This window comes from Heptranchias perlo, unplaced genomic scaffold (assembly GCF_035084215.1).
Source record: "Heptranchias perlo isolate sHepPer1 unplaced genomic scaffold, sHepPer1.hap1 HAP1_SCAFFOLD_257, whole genome shotgun sequence".
Taxonomy (NCBI): domain Eukaryota; kingdom Metazoa; phylum Chordata; class Chondrichthyes; order Hexanchiformes; family Hexanchidae; genus Heptranchias; species Heptranchias perlo.
This window is the reverse complement of record NW_027139269.1, coordinates 436191-450456: the sequence shown is the minus strand read 5'-3', so window position 1 is coordinate 450456 and position 14266 is coordinate 436191. Positions and strand designations below refer to the sequence as shown.

General features: G+C 68.9%; 1 protein-coding gene across 1 annotated transcript in view; it reads right to left on the bottom strand.

Moving 5' to 3' along the window:
• Window positions 1-1475: 1475 nt before the first annotated feature.
• Window positions 1476-14266, bottom strand: part of pex6 (peroxisomal biogenesis factor 6) — a 108090-nt gene continuing 95299 nt past the window's right edge. The window contains exons 15-17 of the mRNA XM_067978289.1: window positions 5906-5983; window positions 3238-3377; window positions 1476-1692 (exon numbers count right to left, since the gene is read on the bottom strand). Of these exons, the coding sequence (XP_067834390.1) occupies window positions 1502-1692; window positions 3238-3377; window positions 5906-5983 (409 nt within the window). The 3' untranslated portion in view covers window positions 1476-1501. The remainder of the gene's footprint in view (window positions 1693-3237; window positions 3378-5905; window positions 5984-14266) is intronic.

The window sequence follows — 14266 nt, the reverse complement described above, 5'->3', positions numbered from 1 at the left end:
AGGATTTTGACCCAGCGACGATGAAGGAACGGCGATATATTTCCAAGTCGGGATGGTGTGTGACTTGGAGGGGAACGTGCAGGTGGTGTTGTTCCCATGTGCCTGCTGCTCTTGTCCTTCCAGGTGGGAGAGGTCGCGGGTTTGGGAGGTGCTGTCGAAGAAGCCTTGGCGAGTTGCTGCAGTGCATCCTGTGGATGGTGCACACTGCAGCCACAGTGCGCCGGTGGTGAAGGGAGTGAATGTTTAGGGTGGTGGATGGAGGGTACCGGACTGGCAAAGTGTGCTCCTGTTCCCATCCAGATGTTCCCCCCCCCACCGACACACACAGAGCCCCTCCAGTCCCCCCACCACCCTCACACACAGAGCCCCTCCAGCGCTCCCTGTTCCGATCCCGATGTTCCTCACTCCCAGCGCTCCCTGTTCCTATCCCGATGTTCCTCACTCCCAGCAGCTCCCTGTTCCTATCCCGATGTTCCTCACTCCCAGCGCATCCCTGTTCCTATCCCGATGTTCCTCACTCCCAAGCGCTCCCTGTTCCTATCCCGATGTTCCTCACTCCCAGTGCTCCCTGTTCCTATCCCGATGTTCCTCACTTCCCAGCGCTCCCTGTTCCGATCCCGATGTTCCTCACTCCCAGCGCTCCCTGTTCCTATCCCGATGTTCCTCACTCCCAGCGCTCCCTGTTCCTATCCCGATGTTCCTCACTCCCAGCGCTCCCTGTTCCTATCCCGATGTTCCTCACTCCCAGCGCTCCCTGTTCCTATCCCGATGTTCCTCACTCCCAGCGCTCCCTGTTCCTATCCCGATGATGTTCCTCACTCCCAGCGCTCCCTGTTCCGATCCTGATGTTCCTCACTCCAGCGCTCCCTGTTCCTATCCGATGTTCCTCAGTTCCCAGCGCTCCCTGTCTTCCTATCCCGATGTTCCTCACTCCCCAGCGCTCCCTGTTCCTATCTCCGATGTTCCTCACTACCAGCGCTCCTGTTCCTATCCGATTCCTATGTCCTCACTCCCAGCGCTCCCTGTTCCTATCCGATGTTCCTCCTCCCACTCCCTGTTCCAGTTCTCCGATGTTCCTCACTCCCAGCTCTCCCTGTTCCCGATCCCGATGTTCCTCCCGACTCCCTGTTCCTACTCCGAGTTCCTCATAGTGCTCCCTGTTCCTATCCCGATGTTCCTCACCTCCCAGAGCTCCCTGTTCCGATCCCGATGTTCCTCACTCCCAGTGCTCCCTGTTCCGATCCCGATGTTCCTCACTCCCAGTGCTCCCTGTTCTCCGATCCCGATGTTCCTCACTCCCAGTGCTCCCTGTTCCTATCCCGATGTTCTCACTCCCAGCGCTCCCGAGTTCTATCCGATGTTCCTCACTCCCAGCTCCTCTGTTCTTATCCCGATGTTCCCTCACTCCCAGTGCTCCCTGTTCCTATCCCGATGTTCTCACTCCCAGTGCTCCCTGTTCCGATCCCGATGTTCCTCACTCCCAGTTCCTATCCGATGTTCCTCACAACACGGAGTCCCGTCCTGTTCCTCGGTCCAGATGTTGCACACAGCCTCTCATGTGGCTGTGAACCTCTGTTGCATCATCCTGTAGTTGAGCAGCGCTCCTGTTCAGACACTGAGGGCGCAGTGTGCCGAGAGCTTCCTCAAAATCCTCAGCCATCACAGTCAACTCAGACTGTTCCGTGTCGAGACCTGCAGGTACAGGAGGGGGGCACATACATCAGGGGGGCACACCGAGGGAGGGGGGGGTTAAATCAGGGGATTCACACCAATCACTGCACCTAATCCACATTAAACACCACAGCTGGAATCAGCCGAGGCCACAATTTCTCTCCACGTCCTGGGCTGGGATTAAAAGTCTCCATTTCTGTAACACCATCTCAGGATGTCCCAAAGCACCTGACAGCCAATGAAGTACATTTTTGAAGTGAAGTTACGGTTATAATGTAGGAAACGCAGCAGCCAATTTGTGTACAGCAAGATCCCACAAACAGCAATGTGATCATGACCAGATCATCTGTTTTACTGATGTTGGTTGAGGGATAGATATTGGCCCAGGACACCGGGGAGAACTCCCCTCCCTCCCTCCCCCAAACCCCGCTCTTCAAAACAGCGGCAGTGGGATCGTCTCCACCCACCTGAGGGGGCAGACGGGACCTCGGGTTTAACGTCTCATCCCAAAGATGGCCCCTCCGACAGTGCGGCGCTCCCTCAGTACTGACCCTCCGACAGCGCGGCGCTCCCTCAGTACTGACCCTTCCGACAGTGCGGCGCTCCCTCGGTACTGACCCTCCGACAGTGCAGCACTCCCTCAGTACTGACCCTCCGACAGTGCGGCGCTCCCTCAGTACTGACCCTCCGACAGTGCGGCGCTCCCTCAGTACTGACCCTCCGACAGTGCGGCGCTTCCCTCAGTACTGACCCTCCGACAGCGCGGCGCTCCCTCAGTACTGACCCTCCGACAGCGCGGCGCTCCCTCAGTACTGACCCTCCGACAGCGCGGCGCTCCCTCAGTACTGACCCTCCGACAGCGCGGCGCTCCCTCAGTACTGACCCTCCGACAGCGCGGCGCTCCCTCAGTACTGACACTCCGACAGCGCGGCGCTCCCTCAGTACTGACCCTCCGACAGTGCGGCGCTCCCTCAGTACTGACCCTCCGACAGTGCGGCGCTCCCTCAGTACTGACCCTCCGACAGTGCGGCGCTCCCTCAGTACTGACCCTCCGACAGTGCGGCACTCCCTCAGTACTGACCCTCCGACGGTGCAGCAATCCCTCAGTACTGACCCTCCGACAGTGCGGCGCTCCCTCAGTACTGACCCTCCGACAGTGCAGCGCTCCCTCAGCACTGACCCTCCCACAGTGCGGCGCTCCCTCAGTACTGACCCTCCGACAGTGCAGCGCTCCCTCAGCACTGACCCTCCCACAGTGCGGCGCTCCCTCAGTACTGACCCTCCGACAGTGCAGCGCTCCCTCAGCACTGACCCCTCCCACAGTGCGGCGCTCCCTCAGTACTGACCCTCCGACAGTGCAGCACTCCCTCAGTACTGACCCTCCGACAGTGCGGCGCTCCCTCAGTACTGACCCTCCGACAGTGCGGCGCTCCCTCAGTACTGACCCTCCGACAGTGCGGCGCTCCCTCAGTACTGACCCTCCGACACTCTCTCCACTCTCCCCCTCTCTCTCCCCCCACCCCCTCCGGTTTGGGCGGGGAGACAGGTTGGGACCATTGACTATACCTTCCTCGATCCACCTGATCTTCCTCTTCACAGCTGCCATCATGGTGTCGGAGCAGAGGGCGTACAGATCTGCACCACTCAGCTGTGGAGGACACTGCTCAACAACGAGGCTCAGACTGACAGAGGGATCCAGCTGGAACCTGCAGAGAGGGGACGAGGGGTAAATAGCGAGTGGAAAGCCCCTCTCCCGTTCACACACTGCCCATTCCTCACCTCATCGTCCCCCTCACCCCATCGTCCCCCTCACCCCATCGTCCCCCTCACCGTCCCCCTCACCCCATCGTCCCCCTCACCCGCCCACCTCATCGTCCCCCTCACCCCATCGTCCCCCTCACCCGCCCACCTCATCGTCCCCCTCACCCCATCGTCCCCCTCACCCCATCGTCCCCCTCACCCCATCGTCCCCCTCACCCCATCGTCCCCCTCACCCCATCGTCCCCCTCACCCCATCGTCCCCCTCACCCCATCGTCCCCCTCACCCCATCGTCCCCCTCACCCCATCGTCCCCCTCACCCCATCGTCCCCCTCACCCGCCCACCTCATCGTCCCCCTCACCCCATCGTCCCCCTCACCCCATCGTCCCCCTCACCCCATCGTCCCCCTCACCCGCCCACCTCATCGTCCCCCTCACCCCATCGTCCCCCTCACCCCATCGTCCCCCTCACCCGCCCACCTCATCGTCCCCCTCGCCCCATCGTCCCCCTCACCCGCCCTCCTCATCGTCCCCCTCACCTCATCGTCCCCCTCACCCCATCGTCCCCCTCACCCCATCGTCCCCCTCACCCCATCGTCCCCCTCACCCGCCCACCTCATCGTCCCCCTCACCCCATCGTCCCCCTCACCCCATCGTCCCCCTCACCCCATCGTCCCCCTCACCCGCCCACCTCATCGTCCCCCTCACCCCATCGTCCCCCTCACCCCATCGTCCCCCTCACCCGCCCACCTCATCGTCCCCCTCGCCCCATCGTCCCCCTCACCCGCCCTCCTCATCGTCCCCCTCACCTCATCGTCCCCCTCGTCCCCCTCACCCCATCGTCCCCCTCACCCGCCCACCTCATCGTCCCCCTCACCTCATCGTCCCCCTCGTCCCCATCGTCCCCCTCGTCCCCCTCACCCCATCGTCCCCCTCACCCCATCGTCCCCCTCACCCGCCCACCTCATCGTCCCCCTCACCCCATCGTCCCCCTCCCCTCATCGTCCCGCCCACCCCATCGTCCCCCTCACCCCATCGTCCCCCTCACCCCATCGTCCCCCTCACCCCATCGTCCCCCTCACCCCATCGTCCCCCTCACCCCATCGTCCCCCTCACCCCATCGTCCCCCTCACCCCATCGTCCCCCTCACCACATCGTCCCCCTCACCCCATCGTCCCCCTCACCCGCCCACCTCATCGTCCCCCTCACCCCATCGTCCCCCTCACCCCATCGTCCCCCTCACCCGCCCACCTCATCGTCCCCCTCGCCCCATCGTCCCCCTCACCCGCCCTCCTCATCGTCCCCCTCACCTCATCGTCCCCCTCACCCCATCGTCCCCCTCACCCCATCGTCCCCCTCACCCCATCGTCCCCCTCACCCGCCCACCTCATCGTCCCCCTCACCCCATCGTCCCCCTCACCCCATCGTCCCCCTCACCCCATCGTCCCCCTCACCCGCCCACCTCATCGTCCCCCTCACCCCATCGTCCCCCTCACCCCATCGTCCCCCTCACCCGCCCACCTCATCGTCCCCCTCGCCCCATCGTCCCCCTCACCCGCCCTCCTCATCGTCCCCCTCACCTCATCGTCCCCCTCGTCCCCCTCACCCCATCGTCCCCCTCACCCGCCCACCTCATCGTCCCCCTCACCTCATCGTCCCCCTCGTCCCCATCGTCCCCCTCGTCCCCCTCACCCCATCGTCCCCCTCACCCCATCGTCCCCCTCACCCGCCCACCTCATCGTCCCCCTCACCCCATCGTCCCCCTCCCCTCATCGTCCCGCCCACCCCATCGTCCCCCTCACCCCATCGTCCCCCTCACCCCATCGTCCCCCTCACCCCATCGTCCCCCTCACCCCATCGTCCCCCTCACCCCATCGTCCCCCTCACCCCATCGTCCCCCTCACCCCATCGTCCCCCTCACCCCATCGTCCCCCTCACCCCATCGTCCCCCTCACCCCATCGTCCCCCTCACCACATCGTCCCCCTCACCCGCCCACCCCATCGTCCCCCTCACCCTATCACCCCATCCCGCGCCCACCCCACACCCCATCGTCCTCCTCACCTACCTCACCCCTCACCCCATCGTCCCCCTCACCCCATCGTCCCCCTCACCCCATCACCCCTCACCCCATCGTCCCCCTCACCCCCTCACCCCATCGTCCCCCTCACCCCATCGTCCCCCTCACCCCATCGTCCCCCTCACCCCATCACCCCTCACCCCATCACCCCTCACCCCATCGTCCCCCTCACCCCATCACCCCCTCACCCCATCGTCCCCCTCACCCCATCACCCCATCGTCCCCCTCACCCGCCCTCCCCATCGTCCCCCTCACCCCATCACCCCATTCCGCGCTCACCCCACACCCCATCCCCAGTCCACCCCCCCACCCCATCGTCCCCCTCACCCCCCCACCCCTCACTCCCTGTGACTGTGCCTCCCAGTGTCCCTGTACTGGGCTCAGGGTGAAGACTCACTTGCGTGTTATTGCGCTCAGTATCCGGAGCTGTGTCTCTCTGTCTTCACTCACTCCCACGTACAGCAGCTTATCAAACCTGTTACAAAGAGAATCAGTGACTCACAGAACCAGACAGGGCCCCGGACACGGACCGGACACTAACCCGGACAGGGCCCCGGACACGGACCGGACAGGGCCCCGGACACGGACCGGACAGGGCCCCGGACACGGACCGGACAGGGCCCCGGACACGGACCGGACAGGGCCCCGGACACGGACCGGACAGGGCCCCGGACACGGACCGGACAGGGCCCCGGACACGGACCGGACAGGGCCCCGGACACGGACCGGACAGGGCCCCGGACACGGACCGGACAGGGCCCCGGACACGGACCGGACAGGGCCCCGGACACGGACCAGACAGGGCCCCGGACACGGACCAGACAGGGCCCCGGACACGGACCAGACAGGGCCCCGGACACGGACCAGACAGGGCCCCGGACACGGACCAGACAGGGCCCCGGACACGGACCAGACAGGGCCCCGGACACGGACCAGACAGGGCCCCGGACACGGACCAGACAGGGCCCCGGACACGGACCAGACAGGGCCCCGGACACGGACCAGACAGGGCCCCGGACACGGACCAGACAGGGCCCCGGACACGGACCAGACAGGGCCCCGGACACGGACCAGACAGGGCCCCGGACACGGACCAGACAGGGCCCCGGACACGGACCAGACAGGGCCCCGGACACGGACCAGACAGGGCCCCGGACACGGACCAGACAGGGCCCCGGACACGGACCAGACAGGGCCCCGGACACGGACCAGACAGGGCCCCGGACACGGACCAGACAGGGCCCCGGACACGGACCAGACAGGGCCCCGGACACGGACCAGACAGGGCCCCGGACACGGACCAGACAGGGCCCCGGACACGGACCAGACAGGGCCCCGGACACGGACCAGACAGGGCCCCGGACACGGACCAGACAGGGCCCCGGACACGGACCAGACAGGGCCCCGGACACGGACCAGACAGGGCCCCGGACACGGACCAGACAGGGCCCCGGACACGGACCAGACAGGGCCCCGGACACGGACCAGACAGGGCCCCGGACACGGACCAGACAGGGCCCCGGACACGGACCAGACAGGGCCCCGGACACGGACCAGACAGGGCCCCGGACACGGACCAGACAGGGCCCCGGACACGGACCAGACAGGGCCCCGGACACGGACCAGACAGGGCCCCGGACACGGACCAGACAGGGCCCCGGACACGGACCAGACAGGGCCCCGGACACGGACCAGACAGGGCCCCGGACACGGACCAGACAGGGCCCCGGACACGGACCAGACAGGGCCCCGGACACGGACCAGACAGGGCCCCGGACACGGACCAGACAGGGCCCCGGACACGGACCAGACAGGGCCCCGGACACGGACCAGACAGGGCCCCGGACACGGACCAGACAGGGCCCCGGACACGGACCAGACAGGGCCCCGGACACGGACCAGACAGGGCCCCGGACACGGACCAGACAGGGCCCCGGACACGGACCAGACAGGGCCCCGGACACGGACCAGACAGGGCCCCGGACACGGACCAGACAGGGCCCCGGACACGGACCAGACAGGGCCCCGGACACGGACCAGACAGGGCCCCGGACACGGACCAGACAGGGCCCCGGACACGGACCAGACAGGGCCCCGGACACGGACCAGACAGGGCCCCGGACACGGACCAGACAGGGCCCCGGACACGGACCAGACAGGGCCCCGGACACGGACCAGACAGGGCCCCGGACACGGACCAGACAGGGCCCCGGACACGGACCAGACAGGGCCCCGGACACGGACCAGACAGGGCCCCGGACACGGACCAGACAGGGCCCCGGACACGGACCAGACAGGGCCCCGGACACGGACCAGACAGGGCCCCGGACACGGACCAGACAGGGCCCCGGACACGGACCAGACAGGGCCCCGGACACGGACCAGACAGGGCCCCGGACACGGACCAGACAGGGCCCCGGACACGGACCAGACAGGGCCCCGGACACGGACCAGACAGGGCCCCGGACACGGACCAGACAGGGCCCCGGACACGGACCAGACAGGGCCCCGGACACGGACCAGACAGGGCCCCGGACACGGACCAGACAGGGCCCCGGACACGGACCAGACAGGGCCCCGGACACGGACCAGACAGGGCCCCGGACACGGACCAGACAGGGCCCCGGACACGGACCAGACAGGGCCCCGGACACGGACCAGACAGGGCCCCGGACACGGACCAGACAGGGCCCCGGACACGGACCAGACAGGGCCCCGGACACGGACCAGACAGGGCCCCGGACACGGACCAGACAGGGCCCCGGACACGGACCAGACAGGGCCCCGGACACGGACCAGACAGGGCCCCGGACACGGACCAGACAGGGCCCCGGACACGGACCAGACAGGGCCCCGGACACTGACCCGGACCCGGCCCGGACACTGACCCGGCCCCGGACACTGACCCGGCCCCGGACACTGAACCGGCCCCGGACACTGAACCGGCCCCGGACACTGAACCGGCCCCGGACACTGAACCGGCCCCGGACACTGACCCGGACACGGACACGGACCCGGCCCCGGACACTGACCCGGCCCCGGACACTGACCCGGCCCCGGACACTGACCCGGCCCCGGACACGGCCCCGGACACGGACCCGGCCCCGGACACTGACACGGCCCCGGACACTGACACGGCCCCGGACACGGCCCGGACACTGACCCGGCCCCGGCCCGGACACTGACCCGGCCCCGGCCCGGACACTGACCCGACCCCGACCCCGGACACTGACCCCGACCCCGACCCCGGACACTGACCCCGACCCCGGACACTGACCCCGACCCCGGACACTGACCCCGACCCCGGACACTGACCCCGACCCCGGACACTGACCCCGACCCCGGACACTGACCCCGACCCCGGACACTGACCCCGACCCCGGACACTGACCCCGACCCCGGACACTGACCACGACCCCGGACACTGACCCCGACCCCGGACACTGACCCCGACCCCGACCCCGGACACTGACCCCGACCCCGGACACTAACCCCGACCCCGGACCCGGCCCAGACACTAACCCCGGACACGGCCCCGGCCCAGACACTAACCCCGGACACGGCCCCGGCCCAGACACTAACCCCGACCCGGACCCGGCCCAGACACGAACCCCGACCCGGACCCGGCCCAGACACTAACCCCGGACACGGCCCCGGCCCAGACACTAACCCCGGACACGGCCCCGGCCCAGACACTAACCCCGGACACGGCCCCGGCCCAGACACTAACCCCGACCCGGACCCGGCCCAGACACTAACCCCGGACACGGCCCCGGCCCCGACACTAACCCCGACCCCGGACCCGGCCCAGACACTAACCCCGACCCCGGACCCGGCCCAGACACTAACCCCGACCCGGACCCGGCCCAGACACTAACCCCGACCCGGACCCGGCCCAGACACTAACCCCGGACACGGCCCCGGCCCCGACACTAACCCCGGACCCGGCCCAGACACTAACCCCGGACACGGCCCCGGCCCAGACACTAACCTCGACACTAACCCCGACCCGGACCCGGCCCAGACACTAACCCCGACACTAACCGCGACCCGGACCCGGCCCCGACACTAACCCAGACACTAACCCCGACCCGGACCCGGCCCAGACACTAACCCCGACACTAACCCCGACCCGGCCCAGACACTAACCCCGACACTAACCCCGACCCGGCCCCGACACTAACCCCGACCCGGACCCGGCCCCGACACTAACCCCGACACTAACCTCGACCCGGCCCCGACACTAACCCCGACCCGGCCCAGACACTAACCCCGACCCGGCCCCGACACTAACCCCGACCCGGCCCAGACACTAACCTCGACACTAACCCCGACCCGGACCCGGCCCCGACACTAACCCCGACCCGGCCCCGACACTAACCCCGACACTAAACACGACACTAACCCCGACCCGGACCCGGCCCCGACACTAACCCCGACCCGGACCCGGCCCCGACACTAACCCCGACCCGGCCCCGACACTAACCCCGACCCCGACCCGGCCCAGACACTAACCTCGACACTGACCCCGACCCGGACCCGGCCCAGACTCTAACCTCGACACTGACCCCGACCCGGACCCGGCCCCGACACTGACCCCGACCCGGACCCGGCCCCGACACTAACCCCGACCCGGACCCGGCCCAGACACTAACCCCGACCCGGACCCGGCCCAGACACTAACCCCGACCCGGCCCCGACACTAACCCCGTCCCTAACCCCGACCCGGACCCGGCCCCGGCACTAACCCCGACCCGGCCCCGACACTAACCCCGACCCGGCCCCGACACTAACCCCGACCCGGCCCCGACACTAACCCCGACACTAACCCCGACCCCGACCCGGCCCAGACACTAACCTCGACACTGACCCCGACCCGGACCCGGCCCCGACACTGACCCCGACCCGGACCCGACACTGACCCCGACACTGACCCCGACCCGGACCCGGCCCCGACACTGACCCCGACCCGGACCCGGCCCCGACACTGACCCCGACACTAACCCCGACCCGGACCCGGCCCAGACACTAACCCCGACACTAACCCTAACCCGGACCCGGCCCAGACACTAACCCCGACCCGGACCCGGCCCCGACACTAACCCCGACCCGGCCCCGACACTAACCCCGACACTGACCCCGACCCCGACCCGGCCCAGACACTAACCTCGACACTGACCCCGACCCGGACCCGGCCCAGACACTAAACCCGACCCGGACCCGGCCCCGACACTAACCCCGACCCGGCCCAGACACTAAACCCGACCCGGACCCGGCCCCGACACTAACCCCGACACTAACCCCGACCCGGACCCGGCCCCGACACTAACCCCGACCCGGACCCGGCCCCGACACTAACCCCGACCCGGACCCGGCCCCGACACTAAACCCGACCCCGACCCGGCCCCGACACTAACCCCGACCCGGCCCAGACACTAACCTCGACACTGACCCCGACCCGGACCCGGCCCCGACACTGACCCCGACCCGGACCCGGCCCCGACACTAACCCCGACACTAACCCCGACCCGGACCCGGCCCAGACACTAACCCCGACACTAACCCCGACCCGGACCCGGCCCAGACACTAACCCCGACCCGGACCCGGCCCAGACACTAACCCCGACCCGGACCCGGCCCCGACACTAACCCCGACCCGGCCCAGACACTAACCCCGACCCCGACCCCGACACTAACCCCGACCTGGACCCGGCCCAGACACTAACCTCGACACTAACCCCGACCCGGCCCAGACACTAACCTCGACACTGACCCCGACACTAACCTCAACCCCGACCCAGACACTAACCCCGACCCGGACCCGGCCCCGACACTAACCCCGACACTAACCCCGCCCCGGACCCGGCCCAGACACTAACCCCGACCCGGACCCGGCCCCGACACTCACCCCGACACTAACCCCGACCCCGACCCGGCCCCGACACTAACCCCGACACTGACCCCGACCCCGACCCGGCCCCGACACTAACCCCGACACTAACCCTGACCGGGACCCGGCCCAGACACTAACCCCGACCCGGCCCCGACACTAACCCCGACCCGGACCCGGCCCCGACACTAACCCCGACCCGGACCCGGCCCCGACACTAACCCCGACCCGGCCCCGACACTAACCCCGACCCCGACCCGGCCCAGACACTAACCTCGACACTGACCCCGACCCGGACCCGGCCCCGACACTGACCCCGACCCGGACCCGGCCCCGACACTAACCCCGACCCGGACCCGGCCCAGACACTAACCCCGACCCGGCCCCGACACTAACCCCGACACTAACCCCGACCCGGACCCGGCCCCGGCACTAACCCCGACCCGGCCCCGACACTAACCCCGACCCGGCCCCGACACTAACCCCGACACTAACCCCGACCCGGACCCGGCCCCGGCACTAACCCCGACCCGGCCCCGACACTAACCCCGACCCGGCCCCGACACTAACCCCGACACTAACCCCGACCCCGACCTGGCCCAGACACTAACCTCGACACTGACCCCGACCCGGACCCGGCCCCGACACTGACCCCGACCCGGACCCGGCCCCGACACTGACCCCGACACTGACCCCGACCCGGACCCGGCCCCGACACTGGCCCCGACACTGACCCCGACCCGGACCCGGCCCCGACACTGACCCCGACACTAACCCCGACCCGGACCCGGCCCCGACACTAACCCCGACACTAACCCCGACCCCGACCCGGCCCAGACACTAACCTCGACACTGACCCCGACCCGGACCCGGCCCCGACACTGACCCCGACCCGGACCCGACACTGACCCCGACACTAACCCCGACCCGGACCCGGCCCAGACACTAACCCCGACACTAACCCTAACCCGGACCCGGCCCAGACACTAACCCCGACCCGGACCCGGCCCCGACACTAACCCCGACCCGGCCCCGACACTAACCCCGACACTGACCCCGACCCCGACCCGGCCCAGACACTAACCTCGACACTGACCCCGACCCGGACCCGGCCCAGACACTAACCCCGACCCGGACCCGGCCCCGACACTAACCCCGACACTAACCCCGACCCGGCCCAGACACTAACCTCGACACTGACCCCGACCCGGACCCGGCCCCGACACTAACCTCGACCCGGACCCGGCCCAGACACTAACCCCGACACTGACCCCGACCCGGACCCGGCCCCGACACTAACCCCGACACTAACCCCGACCCGGACCCGGCCCAGACACTAACCCCGACACTAACCCCGACCCGGACCCGGCCCAGACACTAACCCCGACCCGGACCCGGCCCAGACACTAACCCCGACCCGGACCCGGCCCCGACACTAACCCCGACCCGGCCCAGACACTAACCCCGACACCGACCCCGACACTAACCCCGACCTGGACCCGGCCCAGACACTAACCTCGACACTAACCCCGACCCGGCCCAGACACTAACCTCGACACTGACCCCGACCCGGACCCGGCCCCGACACTAACCCCGACACTAACCCCGACCCGGCCCAGACACTAACCCCGACACTAACCCCGACCCGGCCCAGACACTAACCCCGACACCGACCCCGACACTAACCCCGACCTGGACCCGGCCCAGACACTAACCTCGACACTAACCCCGACCCGGCCCAGACACTAACCCCGACACTAACCCCGACCCGGCCCCGACACTAACCCCGACCCGGACCCGGCCCCGACACTAACCCCGACACTAACCTCGACCCGGCCCCGACACTAACCCCGACCCGGCCCAGACACTAACCCCGACCCGGCCCCGACACTAACCCCGACCCGGCCCAGACACTAACCTCGACACTAACCCCGACCCGGACCCGGCCCCGACACTAACCCCGACCCGGCCCCGACACTAACCCCGACACTAAACACGACACTAACCCCGACCCGGACCCGGCCCCGACACTAACCCCGACCCGGACCCGGCCCCGACACTAACCCCGACCCGGCCCCGACACTAACCCCGACCCCGACCCGGCCCAGACACTAACCTCGACACTGACCCCGACCCGGACCCGGCCCAGACTCTAACCTCGACACTGACCCCGACCCGGACCCGGCCCCGACACTGACCCCGACCCCGACCCGGACCCGGCACTAACCCCGACCCGGACCCGGCCCAGACACTAACCCCGACCCGGACCCGGCCCAGACACTAACCCCGACCCGGCCCCGACACTAACCCCGACACTAACCCCGACCCGGACCCGGCCCCGGCACTAACCCCGACCCGGCCCCGACACTAACCCCGACCCGGCCCCGACACTAACCCCGACCCGGCCCCGACACTAACCCCGACCCCGACCCGGCCCAGACACTAACCTCGACACTGACCCCGACCCGGACCCGGCCCCGACACTGACCCCGACCCGGACCCGACACTGACCCCGACACTGACCCCGACCCGGACCCGGCCCCGACACTGACCCCGACCCGGACCCGGCCCCGACACTGACCCCGACACTAACCCCGACCCGGACCCGGCCCAGACACTAACCCCGACACTAACCCTAACCCGGACCCGGCCCAGACACTAACCCCGACCCGGACCCGGCCCCGACACTAACCCCGACCCGGCCCCGACACTAACCCCGACACTGACCCCGACCCCGACCCGGCCCAGACACTAACCTCGACACTGACCCCGACCCGGACCCGGCCCAGACACTAAACCCGACCCGGACCCGGCCCCGACACTAACCCCGACCCGGCCCAGACACTAACCTCGACACTGACCCCGACC